Source organism: Odontesthes bonariensis, chromosome 1 (genome assembly GCF_027942865.1).
Source record: "Odontesthes bonariensis isolate fOdoBon6 chromosome 1, fOdoBon6.hap1, whole genome shotgun sequence".
Taxonomy (NCBI): domain Eukaryota; kingdom Metazoa; phylum Chordata; class Actinopteri; order Atheriniformes; family Atherinopsidae; genus Odontesthes; species Odontesthes bonariensis.
The window spans coordinates 21,279,918-21,300,570 of NC_134506.1; the positions used below are offsets into that span (position 1 = coordinate 21,279,918).

Sequence of the window (20,653 nt, forward strand, 5' to 3'; positions counted from 1 at the left end):
GCTAGTGATGTGGGCAGAGGCAGTGTAGAGGAGGGGGCACCGGAGGGGTACGCAGGTATCGGTCTGCCTCTCTTTGTGGTTGTAGTGGCTGAGACCTGATGATAAATAAGATGAGAGGTAAACAACAGCAGGCCTGGTAAAGGTAGAGGAGGAGAGCAGCAGAAGGTTGGAGGGCTGCAGGAGATAATAAACGTGGCAGCACATGTTGTGACATCTGTCTTTCTAAGTGTTATCTAATTTGCTGTAGAATATTTCAACAATGATCGAAACTGATGGGATACACCAGCGTATTTGTGTGTGGGGGGGATGGGTGGGTCTCTTCTCTTCAACACAAAGTTTCTGCTAAGTTGGTAACATGTCAGTAATTAATGTCACTCAGTTAATTATGGGATTTATCCGTTTGCCAAATTTCTTTTTTTTATTTCCTCGAAGGAGACGCTGATAAAATCACGGGTAAGCTGAGTCACTGAGAACAGACAGCGGGTCATGACGTTCGTGGAGGGCTTTGACAATGCAGACAGTGCAAATACACCGGCTGTTTCTGAAATCATTTTGAGCTTTCATATTCTGAATTTCATCAAGCCTCGTCTGTTCATTTGCTACAGTCTTGTTTGGATTTTCTTTTCTCCAATATTTAGTATCCTGTGAACACAGGTCTCGTTGGTGTTAAAGATTCAATTTGATTCAGTGTTTTTTCTAAGAACAAAAAAACAAACGACACCTACTGTATAACATACTTACGAAATAAGCAGCGGCAGTTTTTTCCTCTGCTCTATTAGATCCCCATGTCCCTCTGGCTGCTGTAAGTGAACAGTATTGCTTACATTAAAGGATTACAGATGAAGAAAAAAAAATCTAAATATGTGTATCATCACAGGAACTGCATAATTGCAGAAGTAACCTAAGTGCCCCATTTTGATCTGTATCATTCATTCTCCCAGTGAATATGTTTTTCTCAAAAATAATTGGACAGTCCATAGCATAGTTGTACATAATTAACTTTGACTTCAAAATGCAACAGTCTTGGCTATGGTAAGTAGCCCCTTGTTGTTTTTTTGTTTTTTTAATCGCACATTAATATGTAGAATTAATTGGAAGGGCGTTGGTGGCCGCATGTCTGTGACACAGGTCTGGGACTGTAATCAGGTGGAGGAATTAGAGGGGCTCATTGTTTTTTATGAATCAGATGAAGATTTGTACAGTGGCTGTGTGAAGATGGTTGCCCCCATTTCCATATCAAAGAGGCACACAGTGCAGCCGGGCAGTAATTAAAATGTGGTGGATTCTAGAGTTCTTGCACGCACACACATACATACTGCGCACACGCATACACACACAGCATATGCACACACACTTACACACACACACACCCACACACACACACACACACACACACACACACACACACACACACAGAATGTAGACTGAAGGCTGAGAACTGTCAGCTTGTGTGAAAACGGTGCAGGTGGTTGAAACTGAATTTCAAACAAACACTCATGCTCCTTTTGCAGATATTTGGGTACAGAACTAGAAGCAAGTAAAAAAGAAAAAAGCTATTTTTTTTCTTCCGATTTCTGAGACAACCATTGTGTGAGCACCAATTTAGGAGTCCAGCAAAAATAATTTGGATCTTTGACTCTCTAACAGTTCTAATTGACTGCAGTCACATTAGACTTTTAATTGTAGTCACAGAGAAAATATGCCTGTTTTTCAGAAAGTTTATAATCTTATGACAGATATATGGTCATTATGTGAGTGGGTGCGAGTGACCTTGCTGCAGAATATTCAAACTAAGAAAAAAAAAAAGGAAGAAAAAGCTGTGATCTTTTGCCTTGAGCGATTTCTGTCCTCCTAGAATTGGAGAAGCTCTGAAGACCTGAGATTGTGTCTTGTGAGTGAACAAGGGAAAAGAGATTACTGTAATGTGGGCTTTTGCACTGCTCACATACAAAAGCGTCGCAAGAAGCCTTTTCCTTGTGATTCCCCCCCCCCCCCCATTATGTTTGGATCAAGCCATCCCATGGGCGAGCCAGAGCCTTGGAGGATGCATTAAAGGATTCCATGAACATATAACTTGAGCCAGCTTGGCCAGCTGTGACTGAGAGTTTCTATGTAAATAAAATGTGAACGATTGCCCTAAAAAGCTCACCCTCTAATAAGGGAGAAGCAATGCAATTGTGTCATCGAGCTACAAACTTATTTGTTGTGAATGATCCTACTGCAGCATGAATTACCCCAATAATTTGGGTTCGGAACAAGTCTCAGGGTTGTAATAACTGTGATAAGATTTAACTGCTGAGGTTTTGCAACCTATCTACTCTATTGTTTTGCAAGGCAGTAGTTGTTTTTGTTTGCCGGTTACGTAGGTCTCCAAGGACTGTTAAAGCTGAACAATTAGACATTATCCAATTGGGGGAGGTTAACAGCCAGCTTGGCATCTGTCAGACAGATCTGATGTAAGATGTAAAATATGCTTCATGGTTTGGACTGAGCCAGCCAATCTGGCTTCATTACTGCATGGTCCAGCTTTAAGGATGCTGGTAGATGTTTTGTTGGCACATGACTGTTTTCCAATAGGATTAGCAACTTCGTTTATGTGTGAATAGTTTCACATGTGCTCACACAAAGTGTGTATTTGTACACACTTGCACTCTTGAGAAATGTGATTTGACTACGATGTCGCCTTTAACATCAATTGAAGCAAGAAAGCTGTCATGGTCAGTTTTATATTTATGTGGAACCTTGATCCATGATGTAGAAAGTTGGTTGAGATATTGGGTATGGTTGAGTAAGAAATATTCAAATGTAACAACAACTTGACAAAGCTGTCACTGTCTAAAAAATTACCCAAAACACTCGTTGACTTCATTACGTGTCTGTGGACACGTCTTAACAGAAACATACTGTGGCTTTGCTTGTAAATTTGAATCTTTGTGTTAGCCCTCTTGGACGGAAACAAATGCTGATCAGCCACTTGCATCATGGAGCAGCTACTGTGACATCTAACCCAGGCGAGTAAATTATGGAAAAGAAAGGCGGTATTGGGCCAGAAATCAAATTCTCAAAAAAATTTCCTGTGGAAAATGTTAATGCACAATGCCAAAAATAAATCAAAGTGACAAAGAGGGAGGGTGCAGGAATAGATGTAATGGTCTTGTGGCTAAAGTTCTGATGAAGTTAACCATAGAATCTCTTCTAGCCCAGACCTTTTGTTTCCTTTCTGAATCATTTCTTTATACACCGACTTGGATGTGCTGCAAGGCTGTGCTCTTAATGTGCATTATGAGTAAATGGCTTGAGCACACCAAACCACAAGCTTTCTCCTGGTCTCTGTCTTTCTGTTGCTCTCTGTCTGTTTTTGTTATCCTTTCTTACACATGCACACACACACACACACACACACACACACACACACACACACACACACACACACACACACACCACACACACTCTAGGTAAAGGAAGGGGGGTGTTTAGTCCCTGTTGATGACAAGATAAGCTAAGAGCAGACTTTATGACTTAGAACTCTGCTCAAATTATTCTGAATCCACTGATCCTGAGTAACCAGATCAGCCTATTTTTCTTCAGTTTAAGTAATAGAATAGGAAAGATTTGAATTTTGCCTGGTCTTGAATTACATTTAAGGAACCTCTGATTGGCTCAGCTGCACATTTATAAGCAAAGTGAGCCACAGTGAGTCCAGTAACTCAGCTTGAAGACTAAACCCAAAGAAAGTAGCATCTGTGATAATCTCTTTCTTGAATGGGGCCAAAAAAACAGAAATCTGCTGAAATGACAGAGAGCCTGTGGTTTGGCTCATGAAGTAAATTTCCCATGAGCCTCTTTGACAGTCTGAAGGGATAGCCACTCTGGCACACGCCACCCGCTCACATACAATATATGCACATAAAACAGAGTGGTGTTTCTGCCAGGCATTACGAGTAAAGAAACATCTGGGAGGAGGCTTGTCTGAGGGAAGATGATTGACAGATTGGTGAGGACAGAGAAGGATGGGAGGGGTGCTTGTGTCTGAGGAACAGCAAAACTTTTTTGCAGCGAGACATAACAAATTAAGAATGGTGTGCAATATCTGTGGAACTTCGATCAGGACGGTGAGATGGCACACTGGCACACTGGAACAAGTACTGAAGTGGAAAAAATACTTTTGAAATTTTTTTTTATTTTCCTTTGACTTGAATCTTATGACAAAGCTGTCATTATCTGATTTTATAAATGCAAAATTGGGCCAAAACACTTGTTGATCATTACATTCCTGCAGATATGTCTCAACAGGAGCGTACTTAGACAAAGTATGGTTCCGTCACAGTTACAGAGACATGATCGTATGTTGGCAATAGCACTTTGCGTTCACTGTCAAAGCTTATTTACCAGCTCACTCACTCAGCCCAAATCGTGGCATTTTACATTTTTGCAAACAAATACGGGTCTTAACATTTCTGAGCCAAAGAAGCTGAGAGTCTCAAGCACAACTTTTTGTACCTCAGGTCAAAGCATATGTTTTTAGTCCTAAAGATCTAGTTTATGCATAAAACTCACCAAATGTCAAGTGAAAACTAAAACCGCTTAAAGGACTCAAAAACTAATTAGATATGAAAGTAATTCTCTCAAGAAGGACTCAACCTTAGTTTTTCCTGTGCAAACACTTATTCTAAGGTCAAAGGACTTGTTCCACCACCGCCTGTCTAACCTCCTAATGTGGCCTTTGCCAGGGTGCTTGCTGTCTTGTCAAAATATTATTCGACTTATCTGTGCTTTGCAGAAACCTAAAAAATTAACTTTTTATGCTGGGTTAAATTTGCAAAATTGCATTTTTTATAGTGTGAACTGGTATGAAGAAGGTCATAGTGGATGGCCAAGATATTACAAAGGGTGGGGCATGACACAACTTAAAAGCAATTTACTTTAGATGTTGATCTGGATCCAGGATTTACTTTTTCCTCAGATTTGGGGCAGATGTGCAGTGTCTGACTGCTCTTATTTAAATTTTGACATGCTCACAATATTTTTTGCTAACACTAACCATGAATGTAGACACAGAAAAGCTCCAAAAATAACACAAGGTTGGACTTCAGAAGCTTTCTTGTGCAGCATTGCTATGGTTGTGTTTTCATTGCAGCAAGGGGAAAGGCTTTGTGTTCTTGGTTAGGGGTGGGGTTGAGAGTACACTGGGGGAGGTACAATGTTCCTCTTCATCCTCAGCAAAGCTACATTTATTGGTTACCATCTGCAGGGTGGAGAAGTTTGGGCTATGGCCAGGCCAAAGAAAGGCTTCTAATTAAACAGTCATCATTATCAACTTTTGGTCAGTGATCATCATCCCCAACACTGGTTCTCCAAGATGAACGTAGAATCATTGAGACTTTCTTTTAAGACCATGCTGGACTGAACTACAATAGAAGAAAAATTAGAAAAGTGCAAGTGAAAATTTTTTTGTCTTTTCTTCGCAGAACAAGCAGCATCAGACCCTGTGTCATGTCCACTCAGGTTTAAACAATTATCCAACATCAGAGAAACCAGTAGAACCTCCCCACTGGCACAACGACTGCTCAGACTGCTGTACTTCAGGCCTTGGTTTAAGACATGGCCAAGTGTCACATGTAAGCAGAGCTTTCGATAATTTCAATTAGTGTAAGAGGGTGTGTCTGAAGTATCTGTATCACTGCTGCTGGAGGAGCTTTCCTTTGAGGTTGACAGGCCCTTAATATAGTATTTCATGGTTTGATGTGTGAGTGACATAGAGGCGCTCCAAGAGGATGGCAAAATGGTTTATTAGGACCTAATTAGAGCGCTGTGATTAAAGGGGAAGTGACTGTGATTAGAAGACCTGCAGATGATGTGAAAACATGGATGAATATTCAGGGGAGAAAAACACAGTATGTATCAGCCTGTTGGTGTTTTGTGTGTGTGTGTGTGTGTGTGTGTGTGTCTTTGTAGAGTTTGAGAGCGCTAGCCTGGCCTGCCTTGGCTCAGTCGTGTGATGATATCATCTTTACAACAGTTCTCGCCAGAGGAGATTTACAGCTTATTCTGTTAGGCAAGAAAATTCACAAACAAACGTGGAACTATAACTTAATAACTGATGTCCTTCTGAGTACATACGCACTCGCTACATGTACTAATTCACAAATTTAATGAGCAGGTCTTGTATCCGAAACACTGTTGGGGAAAACAACTGAAGGTGACCTTTTTTATAGTTTTAGTCCAGCATATAAGAGTGGATTTTCACAGCCAATTTAACATGAAACCATGAGGAATGTTCTGCAAAGCCTGGTCTACTTTAGGAAGCTTAGAGCACTCGCAAAGAATCACACATTCTTGTGAACTTCAGCGTATATGCTGTTTAATCAAAGAGATAAATAGCCCATTATTGTTAGTTTCCATCAATGAAGAGATTAGCATTGGGTTTTCTTTCTTTTCACCTTAGAAACCTCTAACTTTTCCAGATCTATGATAGCCACTGCCATTAGAAATCATTTATGGGATTGTCAGCAGGGCCTCGCGATTTCACAATTTCACAACTGACTTCCTCTTTAAAATGACACTGGCTTACCTGCCTATTACTCCCTTTGATTTCTACAGTACATGCCTCTGCGCTCTGAGAGGTATTCATAATAAGCTTAAACTCCTCTGGCTTCATTGCTAAAGGGTGCTTATCTCTCTGCTATTCAAGAAAAAGAAGGGTAATATTTTTTCCAATTTCAACATTTTACTGTTAGGCCACACTCTGCCCAAAACCACATTTGGTGGGCTGATGTGGAGAGCAGGCATGGGCACACATGGACATACATTCACAAATCACATACTGACACAAGCATACGTGCATTCACACGCACAAACTCAACACACATACCCACCCTGGTTATGGCTGTTCTTTGAAATGTTATTTTGGCTATTTGAATATCACAATTGTACAGCAGTAGATTTTTTTTTTTCAGCAAATTTATACAAGTTATTATGTTTTATTGAATATACACATTAACTGACATTTCGAGGGATTGTGGGAAGCAGTCTGCAAGTTTTATTCAATCATACTTGGCTCATTCAATTGAGATATGGTATGTTAAGGATATAAAGAATCCTGAAAAGTTATTTTCCTTTTATCTTCTAAATCATGCATAACTTGCAGTACATACACCATGAATGGAAATAGAATTTACTTTTGAATAGATTAGATTTTTTTTCTTTAATTACATTTTCATGTTTTTCCCAACTAGAATGTTCTAAATATGCTCAGTTTCAACATAGTCTGTAATGTAAAATCTCTGAAAACTAGTTTGTGGCAAGCAGTAGCAGCACTTTTGTTTGGAGCGTGGTCAGTTTTTCTTATAGAGTAATTGGAAGCACGTGTTTGCAAGTGAAAAGAAAACATTTTTCATGTGACCCATTTTTCTTGCTGTTAACACCAGATTCTGAATATTATCTGAACAGCTGCTTACAAGAGATTCTTCTCTGCATTCCCTCATTCATTATTCTTTTTCAGGAGCTCCGCAAAGACACCTGGTGGGATTGGCCTAACACACAGCAGCCAACTAAATACTTGGGTAGAAAGAGAAAACCTAAAAGACAAACATAATTTGAACACACATAATCTGTAGGTGCAAACTGTTTGTTTGAACTACATCTTTCAGCAGCATTTAACAGTGTGCAGTAGGTTTTTACTGCAGGCCCTAAGTGCTCCTCAGCCCTGTGCCTGCAGCCTCAGCTTGCTGAGTTTCTCAGTTTTACCGTTGCTTGTGCCATGCTGTAATGGGCTCCCAGAACATGATGGGAATATAATAACTGCTTGACAGTGTTTTTCTTACCCCCTTCTTCTAAACTAAATGTGAAGCATGGCCAGAAACGTGGAATATATGGTACTGGATGTGATGTCAGTTGTTATTGCTGGATATGCAAAGCAGTAAATTTTGGAGTATTTTCCACAATTCTGTGCATAGAGCATTATGTCACAAAGGGCACATTGTAGCTTGTTGGGTGTAGAACACTCTCTCATTCTCTTGTTCTATGCCCTGCTTGGCCACCATATGTGCTTCTAGTCCAGACTGCAGCCTTATTTTATGCCCACTTCCTTTCATTGTGTCTATAGACAATGGTAGGATAGGTATAGTATAGTGTCTATAGACAATGGTAGTATAGGATATCTTACATCATTGGGAAAAATCATGCGTTTAAAGTGCAAAGACTAATGGGCAAGAAGTTTCTCCCATTTTATTTGATTATGTGCATAATTGCTGTGGACCTCTTATATTATGAGATCAAGTCTAGATATCATGGATTATAAAATGTTTCTGCATCTGTGCATACAGAATAACTGAATGCATCCTCTGTACCACTTAACTTTAAATGATGAGACTTTTGGATAAGTTATAGTTTTTATATATTTTTATTCCTTTTCTGCACAGCTGGGACTCCAACGTTGCCCTTTTTTCAAAACAGAGAGGAAGAGCTTCCTGTATTTCTGTTAATTAAATTTGCCACTAACATACACTGGCAAGAATCTCTTACCTTGTTTGACTTATTTATTGCCTGACTGTAGAGGTAATTTGACCTTTCATTTCAAAGGCCCTTTTTTAATCCAGGAAAGGAGTGTTAAACTCAATTAAACCAGTGATCAGGGGCTTAAACACTACATTTGTTTCCTATGAGGGGACAAGCAAAGTAGAGCCTAGCCCTAAGCTCCATGTCCCTGACTTCTGGCTCCTCCATGCATACAAGGCAACAAGGGGGGAGAGGTGAATTAGGAGGAGAAAGAGATGGGGATGGGGGCCAGAGTGAGACATGAGTGAGATGAGAAAGGGAGAACGGGAAACGATGGGGAGACGAAAGTGCCTTACAGTTCCTGCCATGTCACTGGAGATTTGTGTCCTCCTTTTAAATCATTTCCCTCTTTAGAAGATTAAGAAGGCAGAAATATTCTGAAACTGATAATTTTAGCCTTCTCCTAAATGGACTCATTTGCATTTGCATACGCTGCTATTAATTGTGGGTTTCAAAAAAGACAAATGACCTCTGTAAATAAAAAGCAAAAACAGAGGTTATAATGTTAATCGTCGAAAAGGCTGTGCAGGGACAACAGAGCCAGAGCAAAGCATATGCCCTCATCACTATCAGATTTACACCATGGTCACATGCACTTACAGGCTTTGTTGTTTCTTTTTATGTACACAACCTTTAAATCCTACTACAGTTTTAGGTCATTTTTTCTCAAGTAAATTAAGTTTCCCCCCCTTTAGTGTTAGTTATTCATCGAGTTTAGTAATCCTCTATAGAGCAGAGACTAAAAGCTTGATTGCCTTTTAGATTTCTTTTTTAGGTACTGAACTAGCAAATAAAATAATTATTTGTCAGCTTTAGACAATTGAGAATGTGAGACTGCAATACAGGACACAATTTTAAAGGACTATTATGAGACAGTGCGTCTCTGCTTCCCCTCAAAACGAGAAAAATGCTGAATAATTTGTGGAGTCCAATGCCTTGTTGTAACCTGATCATTTATGGATCAGTTGTTTCCTTTCTGGTTTAATTCACCATATGATTGATTCCCCCCCCATTTTTTTCCAGTTCTGTACCATTGGAAAATATTCAGACTAAACCATGGCTGAGATAGGGAATCATTTGAATACAGATGCTTTCGGCTTAGGCCTTGTCACTGGAAACCACTCGGAGCCAGGAGACAATTGCAGGTTGATTATGTTGCTGCTGACAGAAGTTGCAAGTCTTTTGTATAAGGCAGACATATTTGCATCTAAATGCTTATTGTAGACATCTAAACAGCATAAAGACTGATTGTAAATGCCAGCTGTTGGGCTGTACTTGTAAGTAATAACAAAGAAAAAAAAGAAAAGAAAAAGAATTTCAATAAGGAAATTTGGATGGAAATGAGGAAATTATTTTCAAACAGTGGAGCTGGAATCAATAAGAAGGAAATGGTGGTGTGCTGATTGTATATTTTTATTGAGTGTGTTTATACAATCAAATATGAGCCTATTTACAGTTTGCACTGTATGTTGATTTTAACTGCAGGAAAAACTGTTTATATTCATGTGCTCTTATTATTTGGTTATTGCTGCAGGCTGTTTCATTTTCCACCTGTAACAATGTTGCACTATAGATATGAGAAGAATTTGTTGTCAGTTAATTTATCAGATTTAGAATATAATACAACTGCTATGATAGATTTGACAAATCAGCTTCTTGTGTTTGCTGGTAGTTAAGAACACATCACTACATCTGTTGTAATGGTTGTTTGCGTGCATGTGCACTATACACTGTATGTTAGCACAGCTATATATGTATGTGTGTGTATGTGTGTGTGTCTGGTGCCCAAAGCAGAGTGATGCCCCTGCTGATTCTGCTCCTCCAGCTCTTTGTCCTGCAGCACTCAGTGTGTCTGCCTCCTCGGGAGACTGGCAGGCTTCTCTAGTGTGGCTCCACAAAGGCCCAGCCTCCTTTGAGGTGTTAAAAACTTCCATTTATGCATCTCCCTGGACAAAAAAGCACAGAGCCCATTTGAGTCCAGTAGCAACACAGGCAGACATTGTGGCCACGCTTCTCTAGCACTCATTTCACAGATTCTAAAACCAGTATGTGGTGAACAGGATTTGAGGGGCTAAAGTGCCCCACGAGGGCCAGGCGATAAGAGGGGAGAAACGCCACCACGCAGTAAACTAGAAGATGGGCCCAGGAAAATAAACACATTACCTGGGAGAGAGGGAGAGACTTGTTTTCATACCCCTGCCCCCAACATACATACAACACAGACAGAGAAAAGAAACCAAAAAGGAAAAGAAAATATGTGTGTATATCTTGCAAGTTAAGGAAAGAGGCATCTCGGTGTGTAAAAAGACAAGCCGATTCTATTTTCTGTGTCTTCACAGCCTTTGGAGTAAAGAATATGTGAGAGGAAATAAAAGAGAACTGATAGGTTGCACGACTGCCTGTTAGGTATAGCAGGGACTGAAAGCCGTCCACCGTGGAGGAAAACATTCTATTTAGTGGTCGTTTCTTTCCCTTCACCCTGCCTCAACCCAGCTGCTCGGTAAATAGACTTTTATTCCTGTTATTTGACGCAGAGGAAATGACAGATAATGTATTTGCCAAGCAGCACATGAAAGCCTCATTCAGCTTCAGCACTGTATCTGTATCAGGCTTGTAACAAACTCTCAGTAGAATAGCTGCCGCTCAAGAGTGAGGCTTTTTTTTTTTTTCTTTTTTTGCTTTATTTGACATTATTGCACGTCAGCTCTGACAAAATGCCCATCACTGTTTTTCTTTCAACAAAGATATTTTAACTGGAGTGACACTCCGGTAGTCATTCTTGACACGCTGGTGTGAGACATTTTGAGTGTCTAGTCTGATGTATTTCAGTGTCAGGGTAGTATCAGACAGAGTAACGTAGCCTGCAAGAAACAAAGGCTAAAGATAAAATAAATAAATAAAAAAGCGGGCAAGAGAGAGATTCGTAAGGTTGTGACAGTTAACAGTGTGCTGGAGCATGAAACAGCTGTTTGCATGTGACTGACCACATTTCCAGCACCAAATAACTCAATGATACGGTGGATCTCCTGTAGAAATACAGCTTGTCTTTCTAACAACATTCCGCTGGACATTTTACTTATCCATGGGTGTCTGTATCAGACCAGCAGGGAGTGAACATATTATCTGTGTCCACAGTTTACCTGAACTCTAGCTGTTCCTTGGCAAGTAATGTCCTCTCGCTCCTGGCTGTGGTGATTGCTCACTGCAAGGAAGCTGTCGTTTCATTTTTCACAGATGATGCATCTACAGAAAGAATTGACTTTAGTGAGCTGGATATTTAACAAACTTACAAAATTACATTATCAGACTTTTTTTTTTTTGCTAGAATGTTCTGCGCTTCACCTCTTCACCCTCAACACCCCCCTTACCCTTTACTCCGATTTCCCTATTGCTGTTATAACACTCTTACAGCCCCACCTCATTGCATCCCAAACTCCCCCATGCAGTCCCCAGCCTTACTGTGTGGCTGCTGCTTCTGCAGAGATAACCATACTGCATCCAGGTGGGGAGCAGCCTGCTGATGGCATAGATTACCTCTATTGTCAAAATAACTAACTCTGCAGAATTTCTACTTTACTGTGTTTGGATGCAGAGGTGAGTGAGGATTTGGACCAGAGGATTGGGATGGATATTTTTTTTTTTAACATGCTGCAGATCTGGATAAATTCCAAACAAGAGTTGAAGTTTTGGCTTGCTCATGCATATCCACACACAACTACAGGACATGTGTATAGTATGCTGTAGACGCATCAACATACAGATGTCTACTGTGCATACAAGAATTATGTGCACAAGACAAAAATGTCTTGGTATTCATTTATTTCAATCTAACGGAAGTATATGAAACGTACAACCTGAATTTGGTCAAAACAGACAGTGAGGACAGGTCTCCTCTGTGCTGCATACAGCTGTGGTGATGTCTATTGATGCTGAGCCACTATCACATGATGGATAAAAAACACAGCTCTCTGTTATGGACAGGGAAAATTAAATCAAGCATAGCACACACCGTACATAAACACATGTTTGGAATTTGAAGGTTCAGTTGATCTGAAAGTGAATCTGTCCAAACTGCAGCAGTAGAACTGTTTTCCTTTACATCCTGTGCAAGAGCGTAGAGCTCAAATGGCAATTCCAGCAGTACAGTATTTCTGAAATGTGAAATAAAAATACACAAGTGGTTAAACTTTCAACTTGAATCTAGTGTAGAATCCGGAGCATATGTCTGAATTGTGCCAAATATTGTGGAAAAAAGGCTGGATTCTCTAATCTTTATGACAGCGGTTAAGATATTGAAACACTGAATATTTTCACATGTGCATTTTTAAAAACAAATTTCAGCTTCTATCGCAGTTGGAGCATGGTGGATTTTTGCATTTCCAAGTTCGCCTTTAGTGTTTGTGTGTGTGTGTATGTGTGTGTGTGTGTGTGTTGGTGCATGTCTGTGAGTGTGTCTTTGTGTGCAATTGTGCAAGCTATGCAGCCAAAGCTAGAGAAAAGGCCACTCTTTGAAAGAAATGCCACAGGTGGCTGTGAGCTCTCTGTCTCTGCCCCTTTGATGTCAGCTGCTTCAGTCTGTTAGGACTTTGGTACCTGAGAGCTAAACCTCCAGTATTTTCAGTGCAGTGAGATTGTTTCAACAGAAAATAAGTCTTTGTGTTTCACTTTAACCATGTGCTAGTGGCCAAAATGAGATGATTTTTCTTTGCATTTCTCAGTTTCTCACCGATATAATAATGTCCGTTTTACACTGGTCAAAAAATATTTTCTAATATCAGACTTTTAAATCCAGTGGGAAATCGTTTAATCGCCATCCTGTGTCAAATGACTCTGCTGTAGCCCAGAGTATTTATCGGCTCAGGCTCCAATTGGTATTGACAAGAACACAACATGCACTAATTTGCAATGAGTGGACTTTTTCCTCATTGTAATATTTCATGAGGAGGTCTCTAAAACTGACAGCAGCAACTTATGTACAAAAGGAGACAGGACAGATTTTATTAGTTGAATTTTAACCTGACTATAAGACAGCTGAAGGCCAATCTCTGTTCCGCTGTGGGAGCTCTGTGGTCCAACAAAAAAGAAAAAACGGAAGTGTTGTTATTTATATAATCATTTCAATACATCCTGTTGTCATGGCTTACATGCTTGGAGATAATAGAAGTTACTGGATGTAACTCCAGGTCTTTTTTTTGTTGTAGTTCTCAGCGCACTGAGAGTAAACATAATACTACTGACATTCTGGAAATAATTTAATTGGTCTATTATAATAAGTGCTCCTATGTTTTAATAAAAACTTTTAGATACAATAATTGTTGTTGTAAAAAATAAAAAAAAACAGTCGAATCTAAAAGTGGAGGACTGTGGGAGGACTGGAATTATGTGTAATAAGTTGCTAATTTTATAATTGGTCATAGAGAATGCCTGTAAAATATTTCCTGCCTCAAGGTGTGAATCACAACATGAAAAGAGCTCTTACATCCTGTCTTGCCAGTTGACAATGACCTACTATTTTACAGTGATTCCTACATTTGCTTAATTTAAAAATTGTTTGGTTTCACTCATTATTTGTAATTATAAATTATTTTGTTGTTTTCCCCACTCGCACAAATGATTTACTTGAATAACTAGCAAATAAAAAACACATCTCCCCATGTTTTTTGTACATCATTTTTCTCAATTAACACCAAATTATCATTTGAAAGGTTTAATAATCCCTGTCATTATAAGAGCTCTAATTCATTTAGACAATAGGTTTATTGAGTTTTTATTCATGCAGTATGTGGTTAATCCAGCAGGCAGGGACTTAATAGCTACTAATATAAATTAACTGTGTGTGTGGGAATACAGGAGTGGGTGGTTGCATCTGGAGCACAGTTCAGAACAGTAAAGTAGTATAGAGAGGTAGGAGTAGACTACTGGTATACTCTATTCATGTAATTATTGTGAAGTTGCTTCTTTCTTGACTAAATTCTTTTGTCTACATAAATAATGGTACCTCCGATTACAGAACAAATTTTTATTTCATTTTTTTTGCAATGAAAAGAAACTTTAAGAAACTAATTTCTATAATAATGCTGAGGGAAAATATCTTTTTCTCGAATGCGCCGAGGATATTTCTTGGAGGAGAATTTTTTTTCTGTGGTAGCAGCAATACACTGTTCTATGGAGCAGCCTTGCATTCAACTGGGGTCACTGGGGTCCCCTCTCTCCCATTGTCACATCCAGCCTCAAGGCTGCCACATTCAGACCTGTCTCACAGTGTTAGCCCTCCAGCCTCCCACACAGCAGACTGTGCTGTGCTCTGACAACAATGCAGTGGTAGTCTGTATATTTATATAGTGTTATTGGTGGTGGTTTATTGGCCCTGGCAAAAGAAGACTGAGGTGCCGTAGAGCAAATTAGTGACGGATCAGTTAAGCATGACCTTAAAAAACCCTTGGCCTTGTTTAATTGGCAGTGTTGAGACGGGTTAATTGTATAAATCAGCTGGTAATGAGATCTTGGCTTATTGTGAAAAACAAGATAATGGTAGAAAATGAACATGAATGTGCGTAGAGATTTTTTTTTTCTCCTTCCATGCTGTATAGGCTGATCAGGGAATTGCTTTTTCTGTCATTATTTCTCCATTTTGGGTACATATGAGTTTGATTTTTTTTTTTTTTTTTACAGACATACATGTCACACTTTATATGAAAATGAGGAAACGTTACAATGTGAGAGAGTGTCAAACAGTCAAATATTTGTTACAAGTCACTAATATCAGGACTGAAACAGGGAAGTTAAAACAACTATACCCAGATTAACCAGTTTCCAACTCATTGGGGGCAGCCACAGCCGGAACTCTTTTCCCCCAAGTCAGTAGAACTTGAGAGACAGTAAGGCAATAACTTTCCATATTTTTTAGAAGGATGTAGATTTGTAGGTTAGTTGACAGTAGATCAATAAATCATGCCTAATAAACACTGTAAGAAAATGTCAGTGTTTTTTTTTTTCCACAGGTGAACAAGGCATACAACCTGACCATAATAGGCAATGAGCAGTATTGAGTAGACTTTAGAATTTGTTATAAACGTTGATGCTCCATGGCACACTATATTTGGGACATGTATGGCTTGTGAAGATGCAATGTATGAAAAGGTATGGCTTGGTTCTAAAATTAAAAGTTGCATCAGAGAGAATTACAGTTCTCAGATAATTTTATTGATGCAGACTCAAACTCCTGTACAGTGGTGATGGCTCAGATGTTGCAAAGTATGGACTTGTATGAGCTTCTTTGAGCTTTGTGTGCTATCAGAGCTCTAAGTCACAGCACTTCAACAGACATGCTGAAACTCACAGAGAATGGCCTCTGAATAAATCCTTAGCAGGCAGGGCTTGGTGAAAGACAGCTAAATTGAATAAAACAACAGTTTTTTATGAAAGCTGTTTATTAGTGAAATCCGCAGCCAGGAAGACAGATTAATGAGGTAGTAGAGAAGTATATTTTAAACATTGTCTTGAGCAAATTCCCATTGGTGACAGCTGTAAGGACTGGAAGCTGTTTTAGTTCAGCTGTGGAGACTCTGACCCTCAGCCAACAGTCAATATGATCTCAGTTCTCGTTATTCTTGCCATTTTTGTTCTGATCTAGGCAAATCTTAATACATTTATATGTATATATAAGACCCTTGCTGATTTAATGGTCCAAATTGCCATCTGCTTTTGATCAAATGAAAGCAATTTATACTCATGAATGAAAATTATGTAAGGTGTTTTTTGGTGGAATCATTGTCAAATGATGTTGCATAGAAGGACACACTTGAATAGCTTCTTTCTTTCTTATTTCTGCTTGATTCCAGGTTATTTACATGAATTCAAAATCCACCGACTTGTGATCACTGGAAGCTGGGGATTGAGTCTTTCAGTTTTTGTAAGTATCAGTTTGCCTCTTCAGCTGTCTCTGTCTTGCCACATGTGTCTTACACCCTGCTGTTTTTCACCCACACTGAACACCTGCATTAAATGAGGTGGACAATTGGATAGGCACACAATGTATGCACAATTAAACAGTTACATGCACAAAGTTACTGACAAACCTTTTGAACATTTGAATCTTAAACTTATTTCTCTTGCATTTTTCTTTTCTACAATACAGAGTATTGGTTGATGATTATGTTTATTTCTCCTCTTTTCCATATTACTATTCCTAATACATCTTTGTGGTATATTTCTGATGTGTATGTGGCAGTTGAAGTTGTTTTTAAGTCAAATCTGGCTTTTTTTTTGTTTTTGTAAAATGTATCTGAATGACTAAATGACTATTTGGAGCCTAACTGAAAAAAGAAACATATGACTGGTCAAAAACATGAAACCTTGAATGTCATTAACTAAATAATACAAACCCTTTACGAACTAATAACCAGTACTAGTTATGGACTCAACCAGGCCTACATTTAAACCAGATCAGAATAAAAGAGAGGCTTCTGTATAACTGTTTGTATTCTGAAATGTCAATTTAAAAGCTTTAGTAAAAAACTTTCCAAAGAAATATAGTGAGAAAGTTGCTATGAAATGTGGCATTATACTTTAGGACTGAGTGGAGAACACAACAATCCTCTCTGTGTGAATATTACTGTGACAATCTTTGCCCAGGCAGCAGCCCGTGCAGGATTTCTAATAAAAATGTATCCTAGTTATTAAACAAATAAAGGTGAGGAACTTAGTTAATATTCTTTCCTGCCAAATGTCATAGGAGATATCTTGGGAGTCATATTAATGTGAATATTTAACAGTTGCGAAATATTTTTCTCCATTCAAAGTTCATGGTCATTTAGCATTGTTTGATCATGCTTTTTCACTTCACCCATTGTGTTCTACTCAGATTAACTTGCACCTGTCTGGCTGTCACCTGTCTCTGCTGCTGTCTCTTAGTGTTGTTGAGTTGAGACAGCCAGTTAGCTGTCAATGTGGGCTCCACAAAGTACTATAAACTTAAATAGGACGTCTAATTAATCAAACAATGTTAGTAAAAGCAAACCATAAACATCAGTAAAAGACACCACTGCTCACTTTATTGACTGAGATCTCATAAAAAACTAATAGTGGCAACATAAAACCCTTTCCATGAAAAATATGTAAAACACAAATGCAAGCATATTTCATAACATGAGATGCAAAAGTAGAGTTCCCATTTAGTTCTCAGCAGAAGCGCTGTTCTGTACATCAACATTCAGGATTGGGTTAATGTCAAAGAAATGTATTTGGGTTTAAGAATCGATCACAGGGGAACCACTTAGAACCTATGAGAGTTAATTCCAAATTAATGACAAACTGCTTATAGTTTTCAATGTTTAAGTATTGGATGCAACTAAACAACAAAGCAAAAAGTCAAGCTAGTGAAAATATGACACAAAACTGCAAATAACACTTACAACGAAAGGAGATGAATGATCTACATGTGGTGGTTTCCCACAGTGTCGACTGGTCGCTCCTGCTGATGTAAACTGATTCCTGAAGTTTTGATGATAAAGACTCAAAACTAAAGTTTTCGTGGTTAACGGTTGTTACGGTTTTATTAGTCACCTGTCAGTATTTGTTACAGACTAAAAAGAAATACATGAATGCTCTGGTGGCCTACCTGTAATTGTGTCTCACTAATTTTTTGTTAATCTCCATACAACCAAGAATCTAAATTCTTTGATCAGCAGGATTAATTAATTTCAGAATGTGTTGGGAAGTAATCGAAGTAATCGTTTGAGTTGCTTATCTAAAAAACTTAATTATATCTATGCAGACTCATTTGGAAACACCTGAGAGTTCTTTATGTTAGACCATCTGAATAGATGCTCTCATTGTTAATGTGTCATTTATCTAATAAGCCACAGCCACACAGTCTCACAGCTTTTCAGCCCAGTAATGACGCCTTGACTGAAGGGATGTGGGGAGCCATTTTGTCAGAAATTGAATAAACAGCACTTAATCACAAAATGAAAATGAATAACCTTTGCATGGTTACTCCCCATCTATTATTTATCAAATGAGCCTCTTCAGTCCACTGACCCTCCAATGATTGTGGTCAATATGCTGAACAGAGACTGCTTGACAACAACTGCCTAACAAAGATTTTAATTTCATCAGCCTCAATTACCTCAGATGATCCCAGAGTGAAATTAGGAACACTGACTGTTGCACATGTCATTAACTGGTAAAAATGTGTAAAACCTGCATCAAATTTATTGATCTTGCTAAACTCTGCAATGACTAAATGGCTCACTGATGAATGACTTCCTTTGAAGGGTTTTGAATATACTTGTTTAGTTAGATTAGGTTGGGTGTTGTCTAATCTACACTGAACCAGATTAAAAGGATCAAATCTCAGAGTGTATTATTGTTATTATAGTAGACTCGGTAGACTTTAAGAGTAAAAATCTGACTGATTTGGCTGTTGTCCTGCTACTCATGAGATGTTTTTGTTTTACTGTAGGACAGAGTTTCACCCAGAAGCTACTCCTGTGAGAAAACAGGACCAAAGAACATGCTATTAATCTTCTTGCTACCCCAGCTGTAGAAAGTAATGCATAACTAAAAGTCTGATAAAATGAATTAACGATTTCAACCATGAGCTTTTCCCCCAAAAAGCCGTGAATCGTCTCCAACCGATAATACACCATGACCCCAGAGTGTGAAATCCCTGTTGCGTTGAAAGTAGCCAGTTAATTGATTCGCAAATTATTTAAAGTTTGTGGTACCCAGGGGAGTACTAGGCTCTAATGACAGCCCATTTCAGAAAAGCTGAAAAACTCTTGCCAGACAAGACAGTGTTACATTGTAATAGTAAACTAAAAAGTCTACCTGAGCCCTAAGATTAGAGATTAGTGTGAATTTCAACATTGTGAATTTGTTTGGTTAGATGACCAGACTCTTGAAATTAGGATGTACCACATCCTGAACTTATTACTTTTATCCTCTCTGGGAAAGCATATAATATGGAGGATAATCTGATTATAGCACAAACACAAAGCTTAACATCGAGTCCTTTTTATAGCCTTTTTATGAGAAGTTTGTTATTTGTCCATCAGTAGAATTGCGACTGTCTCCAGTTCAACCATTACTGCGACTTTGCCACTGTTGGAAATTGGTTACTTTTATCAAATTTTGCTTGATGTCAGTGACGCTACATTGACCCTAAACAGATCATGCTTGACAAAGGTTAAGAAGACATGGAATTAAATGAAAATACAGAGAGAACAAGTGGTATTTCCACCCCTGCCATTTGTTTTAAATGACAAACTGAGTCATTTTATTTGTGTTGTTCTTTGTTAAGCATGCAGAAAAAAAAAAATTAAGTTAGAAATATGGATAAGGTATAATACAAAGTTAAGTTCAGGATATATTTTTTAAAACAAATTTTTTGTGGCATTACTAATGTCAAGTCATACCTGTGCAGAATAGGCTCATCTACTAGTATTAATGCGTTTCATTGTTTTTAAGTTTAAGTTGTTGGATCTCTGTGTTAATTTCAAGAGACCTCTAATCTCGACCCATTAGCAACCGCTGTCATTCAGACACACGGTGTCGGTCTGATTTAAATGAAATGAAATGAAGATAGTTGTTTCTGCTCCCTTGGCTTCACTCATTGCCATAAACATATGCTCTGTGCCCCGCTTCTTTCCATCTTATTTATGACTTTAATTTGTTGTGTGGGCTGCACAAGAAATCAAATTTAATCCAATCCTCCCAGGGACCCTGTCATATAATAACATGGTAATTTCTGTGTATCCTTTTGAAAAATGAGGAAATTAATTCTTCCTGACATGTTCTAATTATTCCAGTGTGAACGGCGGATGGGCTCCCCTCCTTCCTCCCATCCCCCCAGCCCCCTAAGTGTCAGTTGCCGACGGGTGGCGAGGTGCTAATGCTGACCAGCAGCGCGTTTAATTTGAAACATGAGCAGACACCTTTCAACACACCTTCCTAATGTTGGAGTGGCTCACACAAATTAATTCACTACTCATCTGGCAACTCTGACTTAGATATGTGTGTGTATATGCAGTGTGTGCGTATTTTACGGTTTAGGGGGAGGGGTCACTGGGACACTACTGCCATTAGTAAAGGC

The 20,653-nt window shown here is 38.8% G+C and overlaps 1 protein-coding gene across 6 annotated transcripts in view; it reads left to right on the forward strand.

Moving 5' to 3' along the window:
• Window positions 1-20,653, forward strand: part of sox6 (SRY-box transcription factor 6) — a 130,587-nt gene that overhangs the window by 4,150 nt on the left and 105,784 nt on the right. For 5 of the 6 annotated variants that reach the window (XM_075459976.1, XM_075460010.1, XM_075459990.1 and 2 more), the window contains exon 2: window positions 16,398-16,468. Coding sequence is in view for 1 of the 6 variants with exons in the window: in XM_075460002.1 (XP_075316117.1) it covers window positions 5,602-5,618 (17 nt within the window). In the remaining 5 variants the exon portion in view is untranslated. Of the gene's footprint in view, window positions 1-5,559; window positions 5,619-16,397; window positions 16,469-20,653 lie in introns of those variants that run through there. The other variant, XM_075460002.1, reaches the window with a different exon arrangement.